Source organism: Ruditapes philippinarum, unplaced genomic scaffold (assembly GCF_026571515.1).
Source record: "Ruditapes philippinarum isolate M1 unplaced genomic scaffold, ASM2657151v2 ctg3578_1_1_1_1, whole genome shotgun sequence".
NCBI classification, from domain to species: domain Eukaryota; kingdom Metazoa; phylum Mollusca; class Bivalvia; order Venerida; family Veneridae; genus Ruditapes; species Ruditapes philippinarum.
Window position 1 is genome coordinate 62403 of NW_026863673.1, and position 23804 is coordinate 86206.

At 33.3% G+C, this 23804-nt stretch overlaps 1 protein-coding gene across 1 annotated transcript; it reads left to right on the plus strand.

Annotated features, from left to right (window-relative positions):
- Window positions 1–18219: 18219 nt before the first annotated feature.
- LOC132722941 (uncharacterized) lies at window positions 18220–22884 on the plus strand. The gene is made up of 5 exons (XM_060707565.1): window positions 18220–18345; window positions 19245–19352; window positions 19707–19784; window positions 21343–21458; window positions 22131–22884. The coding sequence occupies exons 1-5, from the start codon at window positions 18239–18241 to the stop codon at window positions 22805–22807; spliced, it is 1086 nt and encodes a 361-aa protein (XP_060563548.1). The 5' UTR covers window positions 18220–18238; the 3' UTR covers window positions 22808–22884.
- Window positions 22885–23804: the final 920 nt, after the last annotated feature.

The window sequence follows — 23804 nt, forward strand, 5'->3', positions numbered from 1 at the left end:
AAAAAGCGAACTTTCTGAATACGTTAAAAAGATTGTTTATAGGTGATATACTTTTACATAGACGACCGTAAGCTAATACGTGTATAACCATAGCTGGTAGGTTATATTGAAACGAACTTTTTTTTGTTGGGTCGTTTACTAGAACTTTTAAAGATATAGTTGACCTTCTTAAAGTAGTTTCTGTTACGGTTATAATGATGCATTTCACAAAATTCAGAATGTTTTCTGTCTGGGTAATATACATAATTTTTCCATACGAAGCATGTGCAATATATAGATTTATCACACACCATTTTGCGACTCCGTAAATATGATATTGCACGGTCGTGCATATATTTTGACGTGACGTCATTGGCGTTATACAAACATACGTAAAGACGCGCTAAATGTTAACGTTATACTATAAGCGCGTCAATGAAAATTTTTAAATGGTCTTTATTTTGGGTATGTGATAAATAGAATATTTAATTTGTGTAAGTGCATTACTGAATTTATTGCACTCGTTGAATAAAATAATATATTATGCCCGCCAGAGGCTCGCATAATATAATTTTATTCAACTTGTGCAATAAATTCAGTATTGAACTTACACTCATTCAATATCCTCTATATAATCATTTGATCTATTTTTGGCATGCATTTTATCAATATAAAAAAACAACACAATCTTTAATAAGTAACTTAAACTACACGCATTATCTTTTCCAGTACGCAAACTATTACATAATTAGAATCAATATCAGATAATCTTTTATTACAATGTATCGTGTATAAAAATGCTTATAGATATAAAATTGTCCTGGTCGGTGACTACATTTAAATCTATAGTAATCATTACTATAGATTTGTGTATCTATAAATTGAAAATATATAATATATATATACAATTTTACAAGTTGAAAGTTTATTTTCGCAAGTGCCGCGGTTATTTTAATCTTGTTTTGATATCTGATCGACAAACTGTCATCGAAGAATTGACTGCGGATATATTTTCCCCGGGGAGTTAATAATTCTACGTACCTGATATTAGATGTACAAAGCAAAACAATCAGTATTAACTCGTGAACAGGACGGGACATGCCATTGTATGTGGCATGATGTGTGAAAAGTAAAAACACCATTTATTAAAAAGTTGTTTTTTAATGCATTCAGTCAATGGAATTATTATGACAAAAATATGCGGCAAAAAATTACGAGGAAACATTTTCTGCTGATAACTTTGCTTATAACTCCCACAATTCTACTTGTTGGTAAGTTTTTTTATTACATATATTTTATTATTTATAAAGATAATAAATGTTGTTGTTTATACAAAATTTTCGACATACAAGGACCTTTAATACATGGTCTTAGAACTTACCACGGATTTGTAATTTAAATCTGTGGAACTTACTGAAACATTTTATGCAATATTTTTACATGTATATTTTTGTATAGCTGTTCAGGCGGGCTAATTACATATTCTAATTTACATGATTATACTGGAAATACTTCTGTTTTCATAATAATTAAAATATTATTTTCAACGTAATTGTAACTTTAAAATAACTCATATTTTAATAGAATATATAAAATAGTGAAAACCTAACAATAAAGAGTAAGGCATAATCAATTGTATTGTAAAATTCGGATAATAAATTCTTAAATTACCTAATTAGTAAATACATGCACTCAAGTGACATGTAAAATCGTACGCTTGCAGTTAAGGTAAATAAAACCAAAACAGATATTATGTAAAAAAAAAAGTCTTTGTATTTTTTTATTTGCATACGACGTACAGTGTCTATTTACACGCGCTTTGTATTCTTGTCGTAATTTAGCAGTCTATACTTACGGTCAAAGCTGTCGGAAAAGGCCGCTGTTGAAAGCACAGATCTGTGTTGATATACATGTATATAAAGAGAAAAAAATAATTAATGTGATTTTTTGTTGGGTTTTACGTCGAACCAACGCTGTACATAAATGTCATTTGGCGACTTTCTAGCTTTACTGGCGGAGGAAGACCTCAGGTGCTCTTCCGTGAATTACTTCAGACACGAGCGGGCACCCGAGTAGAACCACCGACGTTCTATAAGCTAGCTAGATAGCTGGCGGTATTTTAATCAAAAGGGGTGAGGGCAAAGTTGTTTGAAGTCAACGACTGTCGTTTAAAACGAGCTGAACCGCGCGGTCTAGGACGTCCCTAATTATAATATAATAACAAATTAAATGCTAAAAATATTAAACTAATTTTTCTAAAATTTTAAGTTATGGTTTCGTTTGCGATTTTGTGATTTTATTTGTCTTCACTTAGCACTTAAGTATCCTATATTTATCTAACTGTACTGAAACTTAATTCCGCAGTTCAAAGTAATTGTTAAATGTTAAACATGCGCACATATTAACAGCCTTTGGTCATGTTATTTCCTCTTCCTTTATTTTAATTTCGTTCACGCTAAGTGCAGTGTTTGAATTTATTGAAAGTCGATATTTCTATTTCCGATGTGTTTCCCTGATATTTAGAAAAGAAGTGCAATACTTTAAATTACACTTTTAAGTTGTACACGCATATTGGTTTTAAAGAACGTAAAATTTGACCTTGGTCTTTTGTATCTTATTCATATCAAACCGTCAGGTTTGAAATAAAGTAAATTTGTGTTTTTGTTTGCATAATTGTGCTATATCGACATAAATGGATTAGCAAAGGACATCAAGCCCCGATATATTGTACAGCAGTCGAACGAAAGGATATCATTTTATGGGAGTAGATAAAATAAAACTATCCATTTATCATTATTGTATTGCAAGAGCTTTATGTCGTGTTAAACGCTATTTCAAGGCATCGATATTTATTTATATATAAAACATTGATTGGTCTCAAATACGGGTTTTGTATGTGATTACCAGTATGCCCATAGTCCCCGTCCCTCCGTCTGTCTGTTTTCCGTCCAATGGAAATTTCCTGTCTACCCAATGTCAAATTCTTAACAAAATTTTAGCAAGTAATACTAGTAATATATAATTTGCCTGAGAAGACATGCAGAACCCATGTAATAGACCTTCCTCTTTATAGACAAGGTCACAGTTCAAGGTCAAATGATTCAACCATAGATATAGACAAGGTCACAGTTCAAATTCAACCATACAATCATTGACCGATTGATCCAATAAACGGACATTTAAGACCACCAAGAGTATCATTTGTTTTTTCATGACGACGTTCATACATTTTCCAATTCACGATAAACATGTGTACCTTTTTTGCAGGTATTGTTCTAATACTTCTGTGAGTTCCAACCTCTCAATGTGACCGAATACAACTACATGTATATATACTTTAATTGTGGCCATGGAATTTCATTGTCTATAGGGCTTCCTTTCGAGCTAACATTGCTCCGTTAAAAGCGGAGCTCTTGTTTTAAGTGTGTATTTAGCCATATAATTGCTGTCCAAAATGTAGCACATGTTTCCCCCGTCCCTCCACACCACCCCCTGACTCCAGCCGTTATACTGAAAGCGTAAAAAATGTCAAATGTTGGACTTACCAATTATCTCATTTAAAATTCCATGTAAGCTGGTTAGCTGGAGCTTCGTTGTTATTGATAATAAAGTAACAATAGCTAGACCACTTCTTTTCACCTATGTTAGTTCAAAACTTAACAAGTATATTGAATTATAACACGTGAGTAGCTCGCTCTACTCAAATATCCCGTCCGGGATGTAAATTTGGGTGCACTTGAATCAACCCGACTAAACGATAATCAACCGCCATTAATTTAAGCTGGTCTGTACAATAAATTAGTTGTCCTACTCACCCGGCGACGCAAGTGTGAAAAGAAGGATAATTAATTCTCCAAAGGGTTTGGGTTTCAATAATTATATCCCTTTTGAACTTAGAATTCAAGTGCATGCGCACTCTGACCATAGTTGGCACGATTTATGACTGGAGCATAAATATTTGAAGAGTTATCTCCTCTTTAAATATAGAAGTTTGCTGAAAATGCTCTATTACCCTTATCACCTTTGATACTCAAAGTATTTATTTTTTTTGCCTTTTCCGTGACTTCACAGAATCTTTTGTTGATCGGTCATTGATATACATGGTAAAGCTTGGGTGCGAAAAAATATCGTGAACGTTTTATTCTTTTGATATTGAATTGAAATGTATTGATTAAGATAGACCCCACCCCCCCCCCCCCCCCCCCCCCCATAATTGTGTCTTCAATGCATCCAGTATCAAATAAGTCGAACGTACTGTCTAATCTGACAGCTCTTGTTTACAGCAAGTTAGTCAGTTAACAAAAGAATACGTGATTACATGCATATGAAATAGAGCTGTTCATACAGAGTCAGTTACAGGTATGACCTGGTTCAATTGAGAAAGTATTCGACCATTTTAATTGGTTTAAATTATTAATTTTAATTGAGACTACTAATGAGTTATATTTCACCGATACATCTGAGATAACATTAATGTTATGTATGCGTCATCCAATAGAAAATATTGCCAATTATTATAGATCACACTCAACCAGGATTCAAGTTAAAAGTTGCTGACCTGTAGTTGTTAGAGTTTCGTTTGTTTGTTTGTTTGTTTCATTTGGTTCGATACGCCACCGGCTGTCCTAGATAACTAACCAGATATCACCAATGTCTCCACAAGTAACCGACTACTATTTATAACCCCACACAATTTCTGAATCAGCGGAGTTCCTATGCTGCTCAGGGTGCTAGCAGCCGATATCTAAATTATACAAATATTTTCTCTTCATTAATTTAATCTATTTTCTTTCATTTTTTCTTTTTACTTTGCTGCTGTTATGTATCTTTATTGATATAATTTTATAAATTAATATCAATTTTTAGCTCGACTATACGAAGTATATGGAGAGCTGTCCTACTTGCCCCGGCGTCGGCGTCAAGATTTCAGATTAAAGTTTTGGTGCAGTAAAATATTTTTCACTATCACTTTCTAATTCTTAAGGTATCAACCTCAAACTTCAAAAATATGTTCCTTATCATCAACGCATCTCTTATGCTGACCAATGTTAATAACTCTAGCACCAATATTTTCAGATTTATCTTCCCTTGAACTTAGAATTTTCCTTAAAATATTTTTTTTTACTATAACTTCTGATTTCTTAAGGTATCATCCTCAAACTTCAAATATATGTTCCTTATCATCAACCAACATCTTATGTGACAATGTTCATAACTTCTAGCACAAAATATTTTCAGATTTTTTCTCCCCTTGAACTTAGAAATTTCCTTAAAAATATTTATTTTGTTACTGTTTACAATTTTTATTTCTTGGGGGATCAACTTCATACTTCTAGTATGTTCATTATTACTATCCACATCTTACGTGCCAAGGTTCATAACTCTAGCACCAATATTTTTAGATTTATCTCCCTTTGAACTTAGAAATTTCCTTAAAAATATTATTTTTTACTGTTACAATTTTATTTCTTGAGGGATCAACTTTATACTTCTAGTATGTTCATTATTACTATCCACATCTTACGTGCCAAGGTTCATAACTCTAGCACCAATATTTTTAGATTTATCTCCCTTTGAACTTAGAAATTTCCTTAAAAATATTATTTTTTACTGTTACTTCTTTATTTCTCAAGATCAACTTCATACTTCATACTTCAAATATATTTACAACCACATCTCTTGTCACAAGGTTCATAACTCTAGCACCAATATTGCCAAGAATTATCTCTCCATTAACTTAGATTTTTTTACTAGAAAAATGTTATATTTGCTATAACTTATTTAGATTTAAATGTATCTACCTAAAAACTTCAAATACATGTCCCTTATCATCAACCAGATCTTATGTGGCAAGATTCTTAACTCTTGAAGCAATATATTTTCAGATTTATCTCCCTTTGAACTTAAAATTTTTCTCTAAAGAAATAGTATTACTTCTTTACTTTTTAAGGTATCTACTTTCGAATTTTCAAATATTATATTTCTTATCATTACACACATGTTATGTATGTCCATAACTTCAAGTGTGAACTGTTTCCAGAATTATTACCCCTTCGAAATTTGAATTTATGTTTGCAAACTTAAACTTCTTGTCATAAGAAAAAATATATTTATATCATAATTATTTTTCTTTCAAAGTTTTATATCCATTATTTTTAATTAGTCGAGCTTTGCTGTCTCCTGTTACAGCTCTTGTTAAATCTTCCTTCTCAATTGACGATTTTAGTTCATACTGCAAGACATTACTTGTCCTCTACGAAGAGGAACATCAAATGTTGACCGTTACCGACTGGAACGCCCACTTACCTGCTCTTCTAATTATGGCTTTTTCTAATCAATGATTGAAGCTTACGAGGATATATTTTTTTTCTCTTCGTGAAATCCGTGGTTGTATGAATAATCAATTTGTTCGTCGTTTTTTTTTTTAAAAATTCAAGCCCGTTTACAGTTATTGTCATAGTAAAACAAAACCTCAAATTTGAATATCGGTATCAGCATTTTTGCTGTCTTAAAATCATTATTGCTAATGTACGCTAAAAGCGTTATTGTGAATGGAACAAAAAGTTATTTACCATAATGTAATTTACACATTGCAAATGGCACTTTACAATCCACGTAAATTACAAAAAAAAGAAAAAAAAGAAGAACGTAAAAAGTAAAAATATTCAAAAATAGCTCTTAGTCCGTTTAGTCACGCAGTAGAAATGTATAGTGATAAATAACTACAAAAATCAGTAATTAATCGCACATAAATTTATAACATGTACATAATTTCTTCAATCTTGTTTTTTTTACTTTTCCTTAAAATTTATGTAAATTATTTTCGTCAAGTTTGATTTTTTGAAATATTTTGACTTATTTGGAGTCATACATGCTTTAATTACTCATTACATTTTAATGATAAAGAAGTTACTAAAGTATGCAGTAAACGGTTTAGCGTGTGATTGGTTGTTATTGATCTTAAATAATAAGTTCAATAGCTGTCAAATACAAACGAGATCCATGAATACAAAATGTAAACGAGGTCTTTCTTTTCATTACAAATAGTACAATCATATACACTGCGACTGATATTAGCTTTTTACGTTTGGATAGAAATATTGTTTATGTTAAGATTAAAATTTACAAAACCGCAAATTTAGTCAAACTAGAAATATGGCGATTTAATTAATATTAATGGTATGGTGCTTAAATTTTCCAATCTCTATTGTTAAAAAAAAAGGACATTGTGAGCAAAACCATTCAACTGACATATCACTTGTTTTGAATCATACAAATATGGAAATACTTAAAGCTGCACGCCTTCCAGACGAGTTTAAGATATTACAAGAAAATCATACTTGAGAAAATATACTTAGATTTTAAGAAACTTATGTAATAAGGTTGAAAGATTCAAATAATTCATAAATTACGTGTAATGTGCTATAAAATGTCTGAATTTGCAGTAATTTTATCACCATTATTTCTATTGCGTGATTTACGCAGTAAGGACTATACGCAGTAAGGACTATTTTTGTATATTTTGCCTCTTTGTTTGGTAATTGACGTTGATTATAAGTGCTTGTTTGCCATATCTTATTTTTTCTTTGTTCACTTACCAATAATTTACTTTTTAAAATATTTTTAAAGTTTTCATGAAAATAAGCATGCATCTGGAGGCATGCTGCTTTAAATATAGGTAGAAGCAGTAAATTTGAGCTTTTTTTAACGCATAAAATCAAAAACAATCAATAATTGAATACACTAATGTTTTTTGTTGATGACTTTGGAAACGGTTACCATTACAAAAGATACTGATTTGAAAAAGGAAGTCTGGTTTATTTTTACATAGATTTACCTGGGGAGATAACTTGAATAAATTGTGCATACCAAAGTTATGGAAGCACAAAGGGGACATTCCGATTTTTCTTTCTTTCGTGGAAACGAGATGGGGATTTTGTTTGTTTGTTGTTGTTGTTTAATTAGTTGTATCTCGGGTGGAACGAGATAGCATTTTTTTTCTTTTTTTTCCTTAGTTATCACGAAATAGAAAAGAAACAAAATCGGCAAATCCCCTCTGAGCTTCCATACAAAGTAGATTTGTTTAAAAAGTGGAAACTAGCGGTTAATATGTCGAAACCTTTGATGAATAAAGTAATGTTAAACCCTGTAAGTTTGAATCTTGGTCATAATATGTTTTCCGATGACAGACAGCGATTTGTTTAAGGTCACGTATACGCCTTGACGTCTACACTGGTAAAGAATTCATGACTTGAGTTGGGTTAGTTTGACTAAAACAAACACCATGTTTGGATTAAGAAGCACTGAACATATTAATTTTCTGCAAACAATTTTCGAAATGCTTTTATCACTGATATCTACCTTGTTTTAATGTTTCCCAGGGTCTTTCTAACCAGGCCATTGTGACGTTGCAGCCTTAGGAATCGTCCAAATGGAAATGTTTGCCCAGTCCATTGGGGAGGACTGAGTAGACTCATAACAAACAGGCGATTTAGGTGAATTAATGTTAGTCTGGGCATTTTCAGATACTGAATCTCCATTTGTTTGTTTGTTTCATTTTACGCCTTTTTCCAAAAAAAGTATTTCCCAGTCACTAAAGGTGGGGTAGTTTTCCTATCCATCGTTCCTGGAAGTTACACCAAAGTACTAGACTTACCTTCTTCCGTGTAAACTACCAAAAAAGCAATCCCGGGGAAATCGAACCCCACGCCAGAGAGGTCATCGTATCTAACCCCTCGACCACGTAAGAAGTCTAATGATCATTTAATATAAAAATAATAATGATAATTTAAAGGCCCATTTTGCCTGAGAAATGCTTTCATTTTTATTTTTTGTTCAGAAGCTATTTAATTTTTGTGTACTTTTGTTGTATCCAAAAATTTTATCATTGGCGAATTATTTGAACCATCATCTCATGTTTAACTTTTGGCAAAATAACAAGTTATAGTGAAATAAGTATTTTGTATGGAAGTCCAAAATACTTCTTTGTTAACATTTTGCTAACGCTTTTTAAATGACACATTATTTCACATCTACAGTATGGCTAATTTTTCTTCAGGTAACAAGTATATTTTTTAAACGGTTATAAATTTAATGTTTGTTCCTTTTTAAAGGGAAGTAATAATTTATTTTGTTTTCTGAGGCATAATGTGCAATTACATGTAATTATAAAACATTTATATACACGAAATATGCCTATGGGAATAAACCGTTTCATAAATGTCCCTTTAAGAGTAAACAAATGAACAACAAAGGTAAAAAGATCAATAAATTTGTCATTTATGCTCGCACTATGACCCATTGGTGCAAACATGCTATATTGAACTTATATTATCTCCATGTTTTCAATTTTGAGGTCAATTAAAAGTTAATCCCACTAATTAGGGCGTGTTTACAGAAACACACATGTCAACGTTAGTCAATAATTTAAAACTTAAATAAGTTCGGAAATATTGGTGAAATGATTTAATGATTTTTCTTATTTTCTTTAATTTTTCTTAAGATATATTCCGACCATTTGCCAAATGAAAAACACGAATCATCATAAAAACTCTGTTATCATTATAACTCTGGAATTTTTGAAATTACACCTAACAATTTTCTGTTGAATACTGTATACACCATTCTGTTTAAAGTTCGCAAGAATTCGACAATTTTTACAACTTTACGTGCATTTTACTTATCAGCGCTTTTTTCATCAGGAGGAGCGGAAGTTACCTTGTCAATCAGACGCCTACCAAACATCAATCGCAACTTTTCGGCCCTTTCCGTCAGTCTTCGGATTATTAATGATAATAGCCGAGGACGTTCCGATTGACCAAACATCTTAATCGATGTCCTTACCCGGAGATTGACGGAAAGAGACGAAATGTTGCGATTAGGTTATTTTAAGACATTACAAGGTTAGCTTTTAAAAAAGCTAGTAGCGACTCGCTTCGTAATTTTTTTCCAGGGGTGCGTTTAAATGTAAAAATTAACAGTTCTGTTAGCTGAAGAGACTTCAGCGAACATCAAAATAAAAGTGACATAAAGTTATGGAAGCCAGTTTCACTCAGTTTAACAAAGAGGAATATGAGTATATATGAAGATGCATGTAAACAGATAGAATGAAGTCCCTATGTCTATGCACATTTACTATATGGCCTTTTGACCTTGACCAAATAAATGTTAGATAGGTAGAATTCATAAAGATGTCTCTTTATACGAAGTTAAGTTGTAATATGATATTTAGTATTGGAATGAGTGACAGACACAAGTCCTAAAGTAAACAACAAGGTGTCAATTAATTCAGCCAGAAAAGCCGGGATCCTATTAAAAATATAAGGATCCCGGGAATTAACCAGTCTTAGAGTTTTTCAGATAAGCCAGGATCCTATTAAAACATATAGGGATCCCCGGGAATTGACCAGTTCAAGAATTAGTTTTTTTCAGAAAAAGCCGGGATCGTATTAAAGTATAAAGAGATCCGGAATTGGCCAGTTCAAAGAATATAGTTTTTAGAAAAGCTGGGATCGCATTAAAAAACATAAAGGGATCCCGGGATTTAACCAATTCAAGAATGTAGTCTTTGATTTTTTCCAATTAATTAGGCCCATATAAATTATAAGTACTTATTGTGATTTTTAATTTTGTTGATAAATAGCTTCTAAATATATTTTATAATCCAAAGTTTTAATTAATTTAACGTTCATTACATACAAAAAAAACTTTAAGTTTAAAGGCCTTTCATTTACGACAATAATCAAACACAAATTGAGGGCGGCGTTTTTTTTTGCACAATAAACCGGTTTTTCAGTAGTAGGTTTGGTTTTTATTTGACAAAATTATTTTGAAAACCAAAAATTAACGTTTAAAAAAAAGATGGTTTGCAGTTTGCCTACTACCAAATGCATGGTTTTTACAAATGGTTTTGCAATCAATGGCAAACTTGTGGCAGCATTGCAGGGAAAATTTTTAGGAAATGAAGATAAATCAGACGCCTTAGTCCATGTTTATTTATCTTTCCAGAATCACGCGATATTATGCTCAGATCAGTGGTGTGCTTGCATTTAGTTACACTTCGTTCATTTGAAAAAAGTAGAATTCGTGGTTATGTGGGAAGACTGTCTTACCGTCCAATAACAACCATTTGATGATTTTCAAAGACCGTTTTCGAATGAACAGAGACACATTTTGGAAAAACTCTTACTATTGAGTCACCTTTTTTTGAAGAACTCAAGGGGTGTTCACGCAGATTACGGCTGAGAAAAACTACTGTTGTTCCCATTCAAATATCTTTCTACCAAACTACGTTTCAGCAACTAGGCAGACATCTTTGGTGTTGTGAAACAAGTGTCCATTCTGTTATCCACGATTGTCTGAGATGATTTGCGTCAAAACTTTTGCCCGAGTTGATAAAATGGCCAACAGGTAAAAAAGCCAAGGAGACAATTGATGGCCCTTTCAGCAACTTAGCTGGCTTTCCTGGATGTATGGGCACTATTGAATGGTAGTCACATTCCCATTCCCGTACAACCATCAGAATTTCCAGAAAAACTACATTCAATCGTAAACAGTACCTTTCTATTGTTTTTACAAGCCGTTGCGATAGTAAGGGCTTACTATTTATCAACGATTTTTTTTGTGGTTTTGGCCAGGATCAGTCCATGACTCAAGAATCCTTTAAAAAATTCCCCAAAACTTATGGATAAAATTGAGGCTGATTTTTCGCAAGTTTTCCCCCAGGTAACACGCATCTCCTCGGAAGAATTCAGCAATATGCCCTGGATCTTGGATGATGGTTCCCTTACAAAGAAATGTGGCAATTTAAAAAACAAAGATCAAAAAAAAGACATCAACTACATTCACAGTTTCCACAAGGATGTGTTATTGAACGTTGCTTTTGGGTGCGTTGAAGGGGCGGTTTTTTCGAAGGTTAAAGTTTATTGACTTGAAGGACATTTTCTTGGTGTTGTAACATTTACTTAGCTGTTGCACCCTCCATCAGCTTTGTGTCCAGTGCAGAGAAACCTGCTGGTTACCATCACTGAAGGAAAATGGCTGAAGCTGACGAGGCCTCTAACTGTTTTAGAACTTCATGCCACTTTGTAAGCAGTGCGAGTGAAAAGAAAAACGATTGTTTTTTGACTTTCCAAATGACAGCTGTGAACTTGTTAGTGTAACAACCAAAAGCGATCAACAGGCAGTATACAGATTTTTAGCTTTTTTCAGCAAGCTACAACTTGTTTCAGGCTATCTGACTATGTTGGTTTCAGGATATGTGACTATGTAATGTGGTTTTCAGGGCTATGTGACTATGTTGATCATTCAATATTGTTCACTTCTTACAGCAAAAACAAAAGTGTGTTACCAATAAAATTGTTTTAAATTTCTATATTGTCTTCTGAAGTTTAATCCAGAGTCGGAGACCAATACAGTTTCCAGGTACCCTAACCGAATGTTTTCCTTACCATTCACATGTGATTATTGACTTACCAGTACGGATAATATGACACAGATCAAAAATGTAGGATGAATGAAAATTCATAATACAAAAGGATCTTATTTCTGCTTATTTTTAAACTAAAGTGGAAGCAAAAGTTACATGCTTTCCAAAACAATTATACAATATGAACAACTATGAAGACAAAGGTCACGAAGAACAAAATGCAAGAAAAAGTGAACTCGTTAATCCCCATGAAATTACCGACACAATTGGCCCTTGGAGTGTGGACCTTGACCTTCGGATGGTAAGGACAACGGGTCATGTGTGCTCTGCACGCCATCTTCTACAAAATTAATGTTTAAAAATCCACGGCAGTAATCCACCAACACAAAAAAATGACAACGTTATGGCCCGGGGCAAAAGAAAAAATATGAAAATATTTAAACTTTAAACTCCCAGTGTACCTTGCCCTTTGAATCCCCGGGTCTTTGCCTCGGGGCCCTTTGGGCCCATTTAAAATTTTAAAAAATACTTTCCGGAAGTTATAATTAAAAATTCCAAAATTTGAAAATTTTTATGGACCGGGACAAGGGGAAAAAATATGCATTTTTGGGAAACCTTTGAAATTTCCAAGTGTGCCCTTTAAAACCTTAAAAAGGGGGCGGACCTGGGTCTTGCCCCTCTGCACCATCCCCCATTTAGGGGAAAACCCCACTTCGGGCCAAGTTATTTAAAATCAAAACAGAAATGAAAAATTTTAGGGAACCGGACAAAAATTGTTTTTCCCCCGGAACCGGGAAACACAAAAACAGAACCCCCAAAACGGACCCTTTTTCCAATTTTTAAGAAGGGCCACCCCTTTGGGGGGCAAAAAAAACCCTTTAAACAATTGCCCAAATTTTCCTTTGGTTTTAAAAAATTTCCCCAAAAAACAAAACCGGGAGTTTTAATCGCCCCCTTTATTCCCCAAACAAATAAATTTTCCCAAGAGTTTTTTAAAACGAATTATCCCACCCCAAAACAAAAAACACAAACCAAAACCCAAGGGAAAAAAACTTAAAAAAAAATATAAAATGGTTTAAAAACCCTATTTTGGTTCTTTTTAAAATAAAATTCAATCAATAATGAAAGACCAACACATAGAACTCGCTTCCATTCAAGGTAAAAAATTAAACATGACTGACCAATGGCGCTTCTCTTAATCACCAGTATGGTCGCCACTCTCTTCCACAGAATTTACGCAAACCCAGCCTGTGCATACAAAACTGGTACACTCAAATGAGGGGTTTTAAACTCCATTTTGGTTTATTTAATATTACAAAGAAAATAAATTCCCAACTGGTGCGAAAATAATTAAAATGCAAATTTACAAAAATCTATATTACCAGATATGTGAACTTCAATTTGCATACAATGCAAAAAAGTACCCAAAGAGTGAGTTTTAAACATTTGTTATTTAACATTAACAAAGAAATAATATTCACTGGTGTTGAAAATAATTAAAAAATGCAAATTTACAATATCTATAATTACAGATATTGCGACTTTCCAATTTGCATAAAAACAAAATGTACCAAGAGTGAGTTTAAACAATTTGTTTATTTAAACAATTTTACAAAGAAAATAATATTCACTGGTGGGGGGGTGAAAAAAAAATTAAATTAAAAAAAAAATTGCAAATACAATATCTATATTACAGATATGTGAACTTCAAAATTTGCATACAAAAATGTCCAAGAGTGAGTTTAAAACATTGTTTATTTACCAATTACAAAGAAATAATATTCACGTGGTTTGTGAAAAATAATTAAAATGCAAAATACAATATCTATAATTACAGATATGTGACTGTTCATTTTCTAAGTGTTGTACTGCCTTGTACATGGATGAAAAATCTAAAAGTAAAAGTTCAAAACTTCAACAAAAACATTGCAAAGAAAATGCCATAACAATGAGGGCCATTGACAGCTCTGTATCACTGAACAGAGGAGCATGAAGAAACAGAAAATATTCACTAGAAAAGCTGACCCAAAAAGGATTGCTCCTACAAATCTTCCATGTCTCTCTCCACTTCTGTCAAAAAAAACCCTTGAAATGTTTCACTCTTACTTGGAATTTTTGAATAGCATATAACCAATCTTTTAATCAAAAAGTTCTAGTTTGGGCTTTTCTCATTTGCCATACGGGTCTTCGTGCTGTTTGGTTTTTACAAAACTTCCATTAACTTGTTTTTTGTTCCTGCTTCACATGTCATCACGCATCTCTTGTAGAATTTTCAACAACTGGCATCCTTGCGGTTATGCTTCACCTTTGGCTTCTTTGATGTTTTTTTTTTCTACATCTTTTCTCCATCTTTCTGTCTCTACAAGGAAGAGCTTTTGAGTCCCTGAGGTGACTTGATGGAGCTGCTTACATACAATGGAGTTTAACATTGGGTCGGTATCCGTAAAAGTCCTGCAGTTCATGGAAGTAAGGCAATTTCTTTTTTCGCCTCATTGCCTGATTTCATGTTTATGGTCAACTGTGTCCCTATTACACTTAAGTAATATATTTTTCCCATTTCTGCTCGACGCAGAGTAGGCTGAAATATGATACCATTTAACTTGGTTTCCTTTTGTTGATTCTTGATTGCAATAATGGGACCAGATAGTTTTTTCTTTCAGTGAAGGTTTTCTGAAGTCAGCCTCGTGGTCTTGATGCACAGGGCAATCAGCTTCAGAACTGCGGGTTTTGTCCAAACTTGTTTCTCAGACCCTTCAATGTTTTCCCGCAACAAACATCTGGCTCAGCAGCATCTGTAGTCCCTTCATTTGGCCATTCTGGCTTGTTGGTAGCTATAAATAAAATCCAGTTTTTCACCATTTAAAATAATAATGTTTGAGCATTTATGTGTGACTGAATAGCATTTGAAGTTTCAAGTTTTTTAAAACGATTATCGGTTAGAGACCACAATAATATGCGATTTACCACTTGCAAATTTTGCACTATGACAACCATAAAATAACTTTGTCTTCAAAGCCAGTCAAATGAAAGGAATGGGTGCTTAATGCCGCCCACCGTAGTAAGCTTTTTACCATCTGAGCTTGATGGTATTTTGGTTGTGTTTTTGGTTTACTGAAAATAGTCAATTAAATCCAGAATGCAACGTGGGTATACTGGATATTATATCCCAATCTACTTTTTTTTTAAATAAAACTAATAACTCCTTGAAAAACTCCTTGCTTTTTGGTTGAAAGTATTTTTTGACTGAGAAATGATTATAAATGCCTGTTTTTGCTGGCAATACAGCTGCAGGACAACAAATACAAGACAAGCTGAAAGCTTTAATATTGAATTTTGATATTGATAGTAATGATGCAAAAAAGTTTCCGATAATTCTATAAACAGAATTATATCAAGACAGTAATAATGCAAAAAAGCTAATTGCCTTAGGAGCGAATGGCCACTTCTTCCATTAACTGTCTGAAGAGATGTCGTTTTGTAGCAAATGTTTATAATGAACGCGACAATTAAACGCTATGATGTATTATCAGACCATGACATTAAAGCTCTCCTAAGCTTTTCTAGTATGTGACCAGCAGTGCTAATAAAAATATGGCTTTGGAGATGTTACTTACCTACACCATCTGAAGAGGAAGATGTTAACCCAGTTGATCTAATCTCTGGCATTTTCGCATGGTGTGCCTGTTCCCGACTCTGTATCTTTGTCATCTGTAATGGTTTATGGAAAGATTTGTTTATGTCACTTTCAGTCATTGTATTACATGGTACCCAAAATGTTATATACATGCATATAGAGCTGGTAGTGGGACACATTTCTGTAAGGACCGTTAAGAAATGAAAATACTCAACACATGGAAGATTTCACGTAAATTTATGAAACTTAATTATACAAGATTGCAGGGTATGTCATACATTCTATCATAGAAAAAACAGTACCGCTGTTAGCTACAACCTTTTCTTAAATATGACACCCGTTTCCATGTCTTTCATGCCAAAATTTATTTATTGAAAAATATCAACTTTTTAAGACACTTCTGTACTGCTAGATCGTTTCAATGTTTCAATACAAACTTTAAAATGGTCATTCGATCAATGTTTGGAAGGTCAATGTTAAACTCCAAGAAGTTAGATACCTGTATGATTTGTTGTAGTATGGATTTGTTGTAGTGCATATGACTTTTGTCAAACTCGTCCAATCAATCAAGGTGCACAGCACCCAAGGATGTATCTCCTCGACTGCATCCTTACCAAGACCATTAAGGTTGTTCAGCCACTCTCTGGAACACTGCGTTTGTATATTGCCGGACAATGACTGGAATGTCTGCTGCGGTACATGCTGCTTTCCAGCTGTTCTCTATACTTTTCATCACATGCCAAATAACTCTTCAGAGTTTTTTCTTGAGAGGTGTTGATGGAAACGTTCCGGGATGACACTGTGTAGAGGCCCAATAGCCATAACCCTGAAACATTTAAAAAAGGATCTGCCCTGTATTACATACATTTGTAGCCTACATGAGCGCTGATGAGTACACGACTGTCTGGGGTACGAATGTTTACAGTCAAAAACGCGCCCCATTTTGGAAAATGAAATCATGTTTAAATACCTCTTTATAGTCAAATTTTTAAAATTAATGATTTAAAACGGATGGAAGTTATTGTTTTGATTGGAATGGGAGCGATTTGGGTCGCAAATTTGGACATTCTCACTTTTTGTGGGTGCCAAAATGGGGTCATTTTGACGTGGGGGCGTTTTGACTTGGGGCATTTTGACTTGCAACCGGGTACGAATTATCTTGAACAAATTTCAACATAGAATTGGTACAAATGTTCTTTGCCGATCGCAGAGTGCCTTTAAAAAATGTTATTTTGTACAACTGAGCCCACATACACAAACATACAATTTAAATAACATTGGCCTTTCGCCATAATTGACAAATTCTTATGTTTCTTTACCTGTTTCCATTTTCATCCACGAGGTCCGCCATTTTTTCCACAAGTGCACGTAATATCGGATACATCAAACCGTACAAACCGCCTATGGGGGCAGTTTGGTCGGTTTTGCAAACCAGTTAGCGATTTAGGAAAACAAATGGTTCAAACCTTTTCTAGTTCAAAACCAGTTTTACGAAACAAATGGAAGGTTTCAAAACCCGGTTTCAAAACCCAACTCAGTTTGTTGCCAACAAACGCGCCCATAGTTTTTCCTCTATATCTTATACGATCCCGGATCCCGGCCAGTCCGGGCGTCCCGGATCCCGGCCAGTAAATATATACACTAAATACCGGAAACGATGACCGGAAAAAAGGAAAAAGAAAAAAATGACCGGAAAAAAGGAAAAAGAAAAAATGCACAGAACCAGGTGTACACTTATGTTAATTAACCAAACGAAAACTTACTACAGAGGAACAGGTGAAATCGCTAAATCAAAAGTTAGTGTTAATATGATTTATTGAAAAGAATTCATGAAAACAAACATTTTTAATCATCATACTATCTTTGCGCTCAAAACAATACTTGCTGCTTTTTAAATATGGCGTGAAAATTGAAGGTTTTTTGACGCTATGTAAGATTAAATTTGATTGGCTAAATAATTTTGGATCCTAGCCCTGATAGATAAATTTTTATAGAAAGCTGGAAGCCAAGCTTCGATTAAATTATTGGATGTATTCGGAGTTTTAGGTTGTTTCTCAGTAAAATCCTAACGTAATACCGGCTCGACGTGGCGAGCCGGCATAAAACGTGTAATTACGGAAAGCACCGTACAAAAACAACAGCCCTGACACATTTTTTCATTGTAATAATTTTATGTTTCAGTCCAGTCAAGGTTGTCAATGTCGCCGGCGACAGAACACAAAGCCCCACGTCAAAAGTATGACTTGTTGATTAATACTTACATGAACAGTGGCTCTCGGTTTACTGGTCAACTATTTGGATTTAGGTAAGTTTAAAAATCAAAGCACAGAAGGCGCTGAATTTGTTTGGGTCTCAGAAAGGTGAAGGTTGTGAGATTATCAACCAATTTGTTTTTGTATAGTGCCACCAGTGCTTTCCATCGTTTTAATTGTAGTTAATTGGCTTTAAGACTAATTGCAACACTGATATTCAATTCAATGTTTATTTGATTTAAACAATTTGAAAAAAAAAGAGTTGCCCTCCTGGATTTGAACTCCAGACCCCTCAGCCACGGTGAAGTTATATGTAAAATGCCTGAAGAAAACCATATTATTCTAAATTAGGGTTTGTACCCTTATTATTTCGACGCTAACTGTTGTTTAACACAGATGTTAATAATCATGAAGCTTATTATAAGCATGTATATCTATAAAGGATAAAACAATATCAGAAATCTTCGACTATTCGGGAATTATTTTGCTTGAAAATTAATGCGCCTGTCATTGACCATCTTTACGCAGTGATCTCCCCTGATTTTTTTCGGCGTTAGTGTACATATAAAGGGAAGTAACCGCTTCAAAAAAGCGGCCTACTTTCGGCATTTGCAATTAACAGCATCAGACTCTGAAATTTCGCTACCATTATTTGTTTGGTCTGACGACTATCTTATCGCTACTGCCAAGTCTCATCGTGCATTATTTTCTTTCCGCTACTAGATACTTCTTTTTCTAAACATATTAAACCGCTGACACTTTACTTGATGAGCTCAGCCACAGTCATGTGCCTTTTAAGAAATTAATTTTTAACCTAATGTGAACTAGATGGAAAGAAGAAATCTCCTACTGACAGCGTTAGTTGACATTTGCATACGAATGGTCTGACGGAAATCGCCGAAAAGTTGCGACTGTGTTAATTGATAAAATGACGAAAAGTTCTATATTGCAGGAAGGGCACGTTTTATATTTACGAACCCCTGTGGAAATACAGTGTCTGGGACTACTACCATGCTGATAATCTCGTCTGCAGCTCTACACAGGGGTCTGTTAATTGCAGGTAAATTAACAACAACAATGATTATAATAACAATAGAAATAAAAAAATAAATCATAAAACGTTACAGTTTACAGTTCTCTTTCATTAATACCCGAATTTCCTTGACAAAAGAGTTGTTGCACTTTACTCTAAAACCACTCTGTCCTTGAAATTGGTTGATTATTTTGTATACGATACATGACATAAATGGGGAGGTTTTTCTGTCCTGTTTTGTTTAGCTCATGTCTATATTTAAACATGCTTTCTTAAGTTTTGTTTATATCTTTTATTAACCTTTTATGTTACAATCTGACATATACTATATTCAGACGTTTTACGATAATTTATGTGACTTGTGTTGATTTCATTTTCCAGTAAAGGCATCATGGCAAATGTGAACAAAATGAAAAACACAGGAAGAGCAACAACTCCTCTCGTCAAAAATGTCACAAAGTAAGTTCAGATATTTCGTTTCTGCAGTTGATTGTGTTAATTTCTTTTATTCTAACTTTTTCTTTGCATTTGTTTCACCAACATCAATATAAACTGTGAAATTCCCTTTGATTTTCAAAAGCAAACAGAATTTCCATTTCAGATAGTTAAACCGAATAAATGAATAAAATAGATTAATTAAAGTTCAAATAGTCATTGCATAATCCTTGACTAAGAATTATAAAAGTCTACAGCTCAATAGAGATATTTTTGGTATGGAGCTCATGACAGGCAAGCGCCATCTTAAGAATTCTTGAAAGGCATGCGCCCACTTGAGTACTCGAAAGGCAAGCACCTTCTGAGACTTCTCGCAATTAAGGCAAGCGCCCATTGGAGTTCTCGAAATTCATGCGCCCTCTAAGAATTCTCGAAAGGCATGGGCCCTCTTAGAGTTCTCGAAATTCATGCGCCCTCTTAGAATTCTCGAAAGGCAAGAGTCCTATAGAGTTATCGAAATGCAAGCGCCCTGTAGAGTTCTCAAAAGACAAGCGCCCTATTATGCTTACTTAAGTATTATACTTAATGGTCCCGAATGAATCAGAAAGAAAATATATCAACACTTAGTTTACCACTCTCTGAATTTACGGTTCAGGTAATATTTTTGCTTAAATTTTAAGCCTTCCTCAACCTTGGGGAAAAAAATAAAAATAGCAAACGTTATTCTCTATTTATTATTCACTCAAAGGAAATTATTTTTAAAGAACTGTTATTTCAGAATAGAGATGAGTTTCCTTTCTGAAATGTCCGTTGAACTAAAAACTTTCGTTATTTTCAATTTGAAAGTCTGAATATGCCTACAGCTTTGACGATTTTCATTCATGTTCGAAAGAGATAAAATGTAAAGGGAGACAACTAGTACAAAAAACCCTGCAAAATAGACGACATTCTCTTGTATCTAGCTATACAAATTAATGGAAATATCGAACACATTTATCGCTGTTTTAACTGTGTTCGTTGTGATTTTATTGAAATATTTTTATCTATTTATTAATTAATTAATTTATTTATTATTACTTATTTTTCTTTTTCTTTTTTTATTTAAAAAAGTAAAATATGTTTTTTGACACATGACGGGACTGGAATTAATTTTCCCAGATTGATATTCTATTTGTTGTAGCTCTAGATCACTAACTCATGTGCAAAATATCAGATAATTCGCTGGTTCCTTTTTTTCCAGAATAATTATTCTAATTGTGAATTATGTCCCAAAATAGAAAAACGTTGCAACGCTTTTGACTCAAATCGGGCTATGGATAACGCAAAAATACGATTTTCAATTGATTTCTAAGAATATTTCTTGATTATCTTTTTACGTATCTTTCTCATTTAAGCTCCCCAAGGTGATCTATGTAAGAAATTCAAATTTTATATTTTTAAAAGACCTTATACCTATGGACTTCAGTGGACTTCCTTTAAAAAGATCTGATACATGGTTGGTTAGCGTGCGTCTACCCCGTCGTGTCATCAAAGATGAGTGTTCACTTTGAAATTGACACTGCAATTTTTACTTTTCTTTCAGAGGTTCTACAATAGTTGGAATGATGCTGGACGTTTTGGAGGATATGTACAAATGTGACTTTTCACGGCTGGAGAACATGTTTGTTCCAAATGTTCAAGATCTCCCGGAACTTGCAGGTATAATCACTTCATTATTTAACTGGCTAATATTTCCAGGGCCAACTTTACAAGATTTGATCAGTGCCACCTTGGCACGTGTTTTAGACTCAATGCTTGTGTAAATGGGATATTTTAGTTTTTCTAGTAGAGATTACACAATATGGGATTTGTCACCAATGTTTTCGCAATCGACTTTATAGCACCATATTTAAAGGTTGTTGTATTATCAGCTTGAGAAGAGTGAAGAAGAATAAGATAGCATTCCAGTGTTTTAATGTTGATAACAGAATGATAATGTATAGCAACACACTGGCACTTTTATATGCCTTTGTCGCCAAGTATTTTATCTTAACGAAACATGAAAGTGATAAATAGAAGAATTAATGTAATGTTTCTGTTGTATTATATGTTCATGGAATTGAAAGTGCATCGTGATAACCAATTATTGATAATAAAAGTTTTCATCGTGAACAGATTAGAAAATAAGATATTATCTCTTTGTTTGATAAAATATTCTATATGTCCATTAATTAGTTTCTTGAGATAAGTATAATAAGTAAATTTTTCTACATATATAAACTTACTTATAATACGTTGAAATGACATTTTAAAATTAGTATATTAAACATTTGATATTCGTGGTGGATTAATTGTTACTAAAGCTCAATATAAATATTTTTCGAACTTCAGGGCCAGACTGGAATGAATATCGAACTTGTACGAAAACCAGACGACAAACAAAAATGTCTTGTCTCAAAAAGCAGGAGCAGAAGTGTAAAAATGCAACTCACAGAGTGACAAAAGTGCTCCGTCTGACAACAGGCACGTATGATAAACTCCTAGAGAAACGGAAAAATTTGAAAATTCTACACTTGTTTCGGAACCCCTTTGCTATTATCAATAGTCGTACAGAATCTAAAGGATATCCGGTCCGAGACTACAATTCGAATGCGGCGGTGTTGTGTAAGAAAATGATGCTAGACTATGAGGGTGGGGTAAGACTGGCTAAAAAATATCCGGGTCGAGTAAAGATGATTTTTTACGAAGAAATTAAATCAAATGTTACACAAAAGATGAATAAATTGTATGAATATATAGGAATGGAGCCGGATAGCCACGAAGTGAAACAATTAAACAAAGTGAAGACGAATAAAGCGAAAAGTAACACGCCCGCAATGTCACGTACCCGGGTTTTAGATAACGCCCATTGGTGGAGAAGTCACATGTCGTTTCTCAGGTACCAAGGTGTTAGAGATAAGTGTAAACAACTAATGCCAATATTTAATCTGACAAACTTCAAAGACAGACAAGAGTTGAACAAACTTAATATACCAGATATGAATCTTCCCAGTGAATTTAGGATATAATAATTCTACAATTATATATATAATTGCACATGTTCATAATATATAATTTTGTTACATTTGTTATATTTTTATAAGATAGTTACAGTTAAATAATTATCTCAGGCCAATATGATATTTTATAAAGCATCTTCATTCAATAGTTAGTTGGCCGTTTTAGCGGCAACTGAAATATTATTTTTTCAATTATTTCTAAGTGTTATATATTGTCAATACTTTACGCATGAAATTTTTATCACTGTGTGCGGGCACACTTTGTTACCTATTTTAAAAATACTTTTTGCTCTTGTTTTGCTATAAAAAAATGTATGTCACTTTTTTCAAAAAGTTAATTTACTCACATGCACAAAAAACGACAAACAACAACAACAAAACAACAACAACAACAACGAAATTTGCCGGAATTTGACAGGCCTCTTGACCAGTTATGTGACTTCGGCATATAACCTTGTAAACGATTTTTTGGGCTATATAACCTGTCAAAAAATAAACATCATAGCTAATATAGCCCTGATGATATCAGTCAAGGAAAATTGGCATTACGTTTCTTTAAAAAAATATTGACTGTTCATCCTTTGTAAACTTATTAATCGTGCAATACATATATAAATGTTGTTATATGTAATATTGTAATTGTTTTATTGTTTTCATATTTTATGATACATTTCTTAGGATACATTTAAATGTTATATTTACTTTCTATACAATGTTTTCCATAGGTCCTTTCAATCCGGAACATATATAACTGTCTTAATGATTTTTTTAAAAAAAAAGTAATCATTTATTTTTGTTTTCTTCTTTCACATTAAGTTTTATATACTTGTCATCGCTACAGGTAGACCTCATACATAAGCACCTCCTTTAGCTACATAAAAGTTTGGAAGATAATTCAAAATACAGTGAATTCCCTTGACAAAAAAAAATATAATAAAAATTACAGCGGCTTCTTTAAAGGCCTATTATGCCTAAAATATGATATTTTCAATTTTTAAAAAGATAA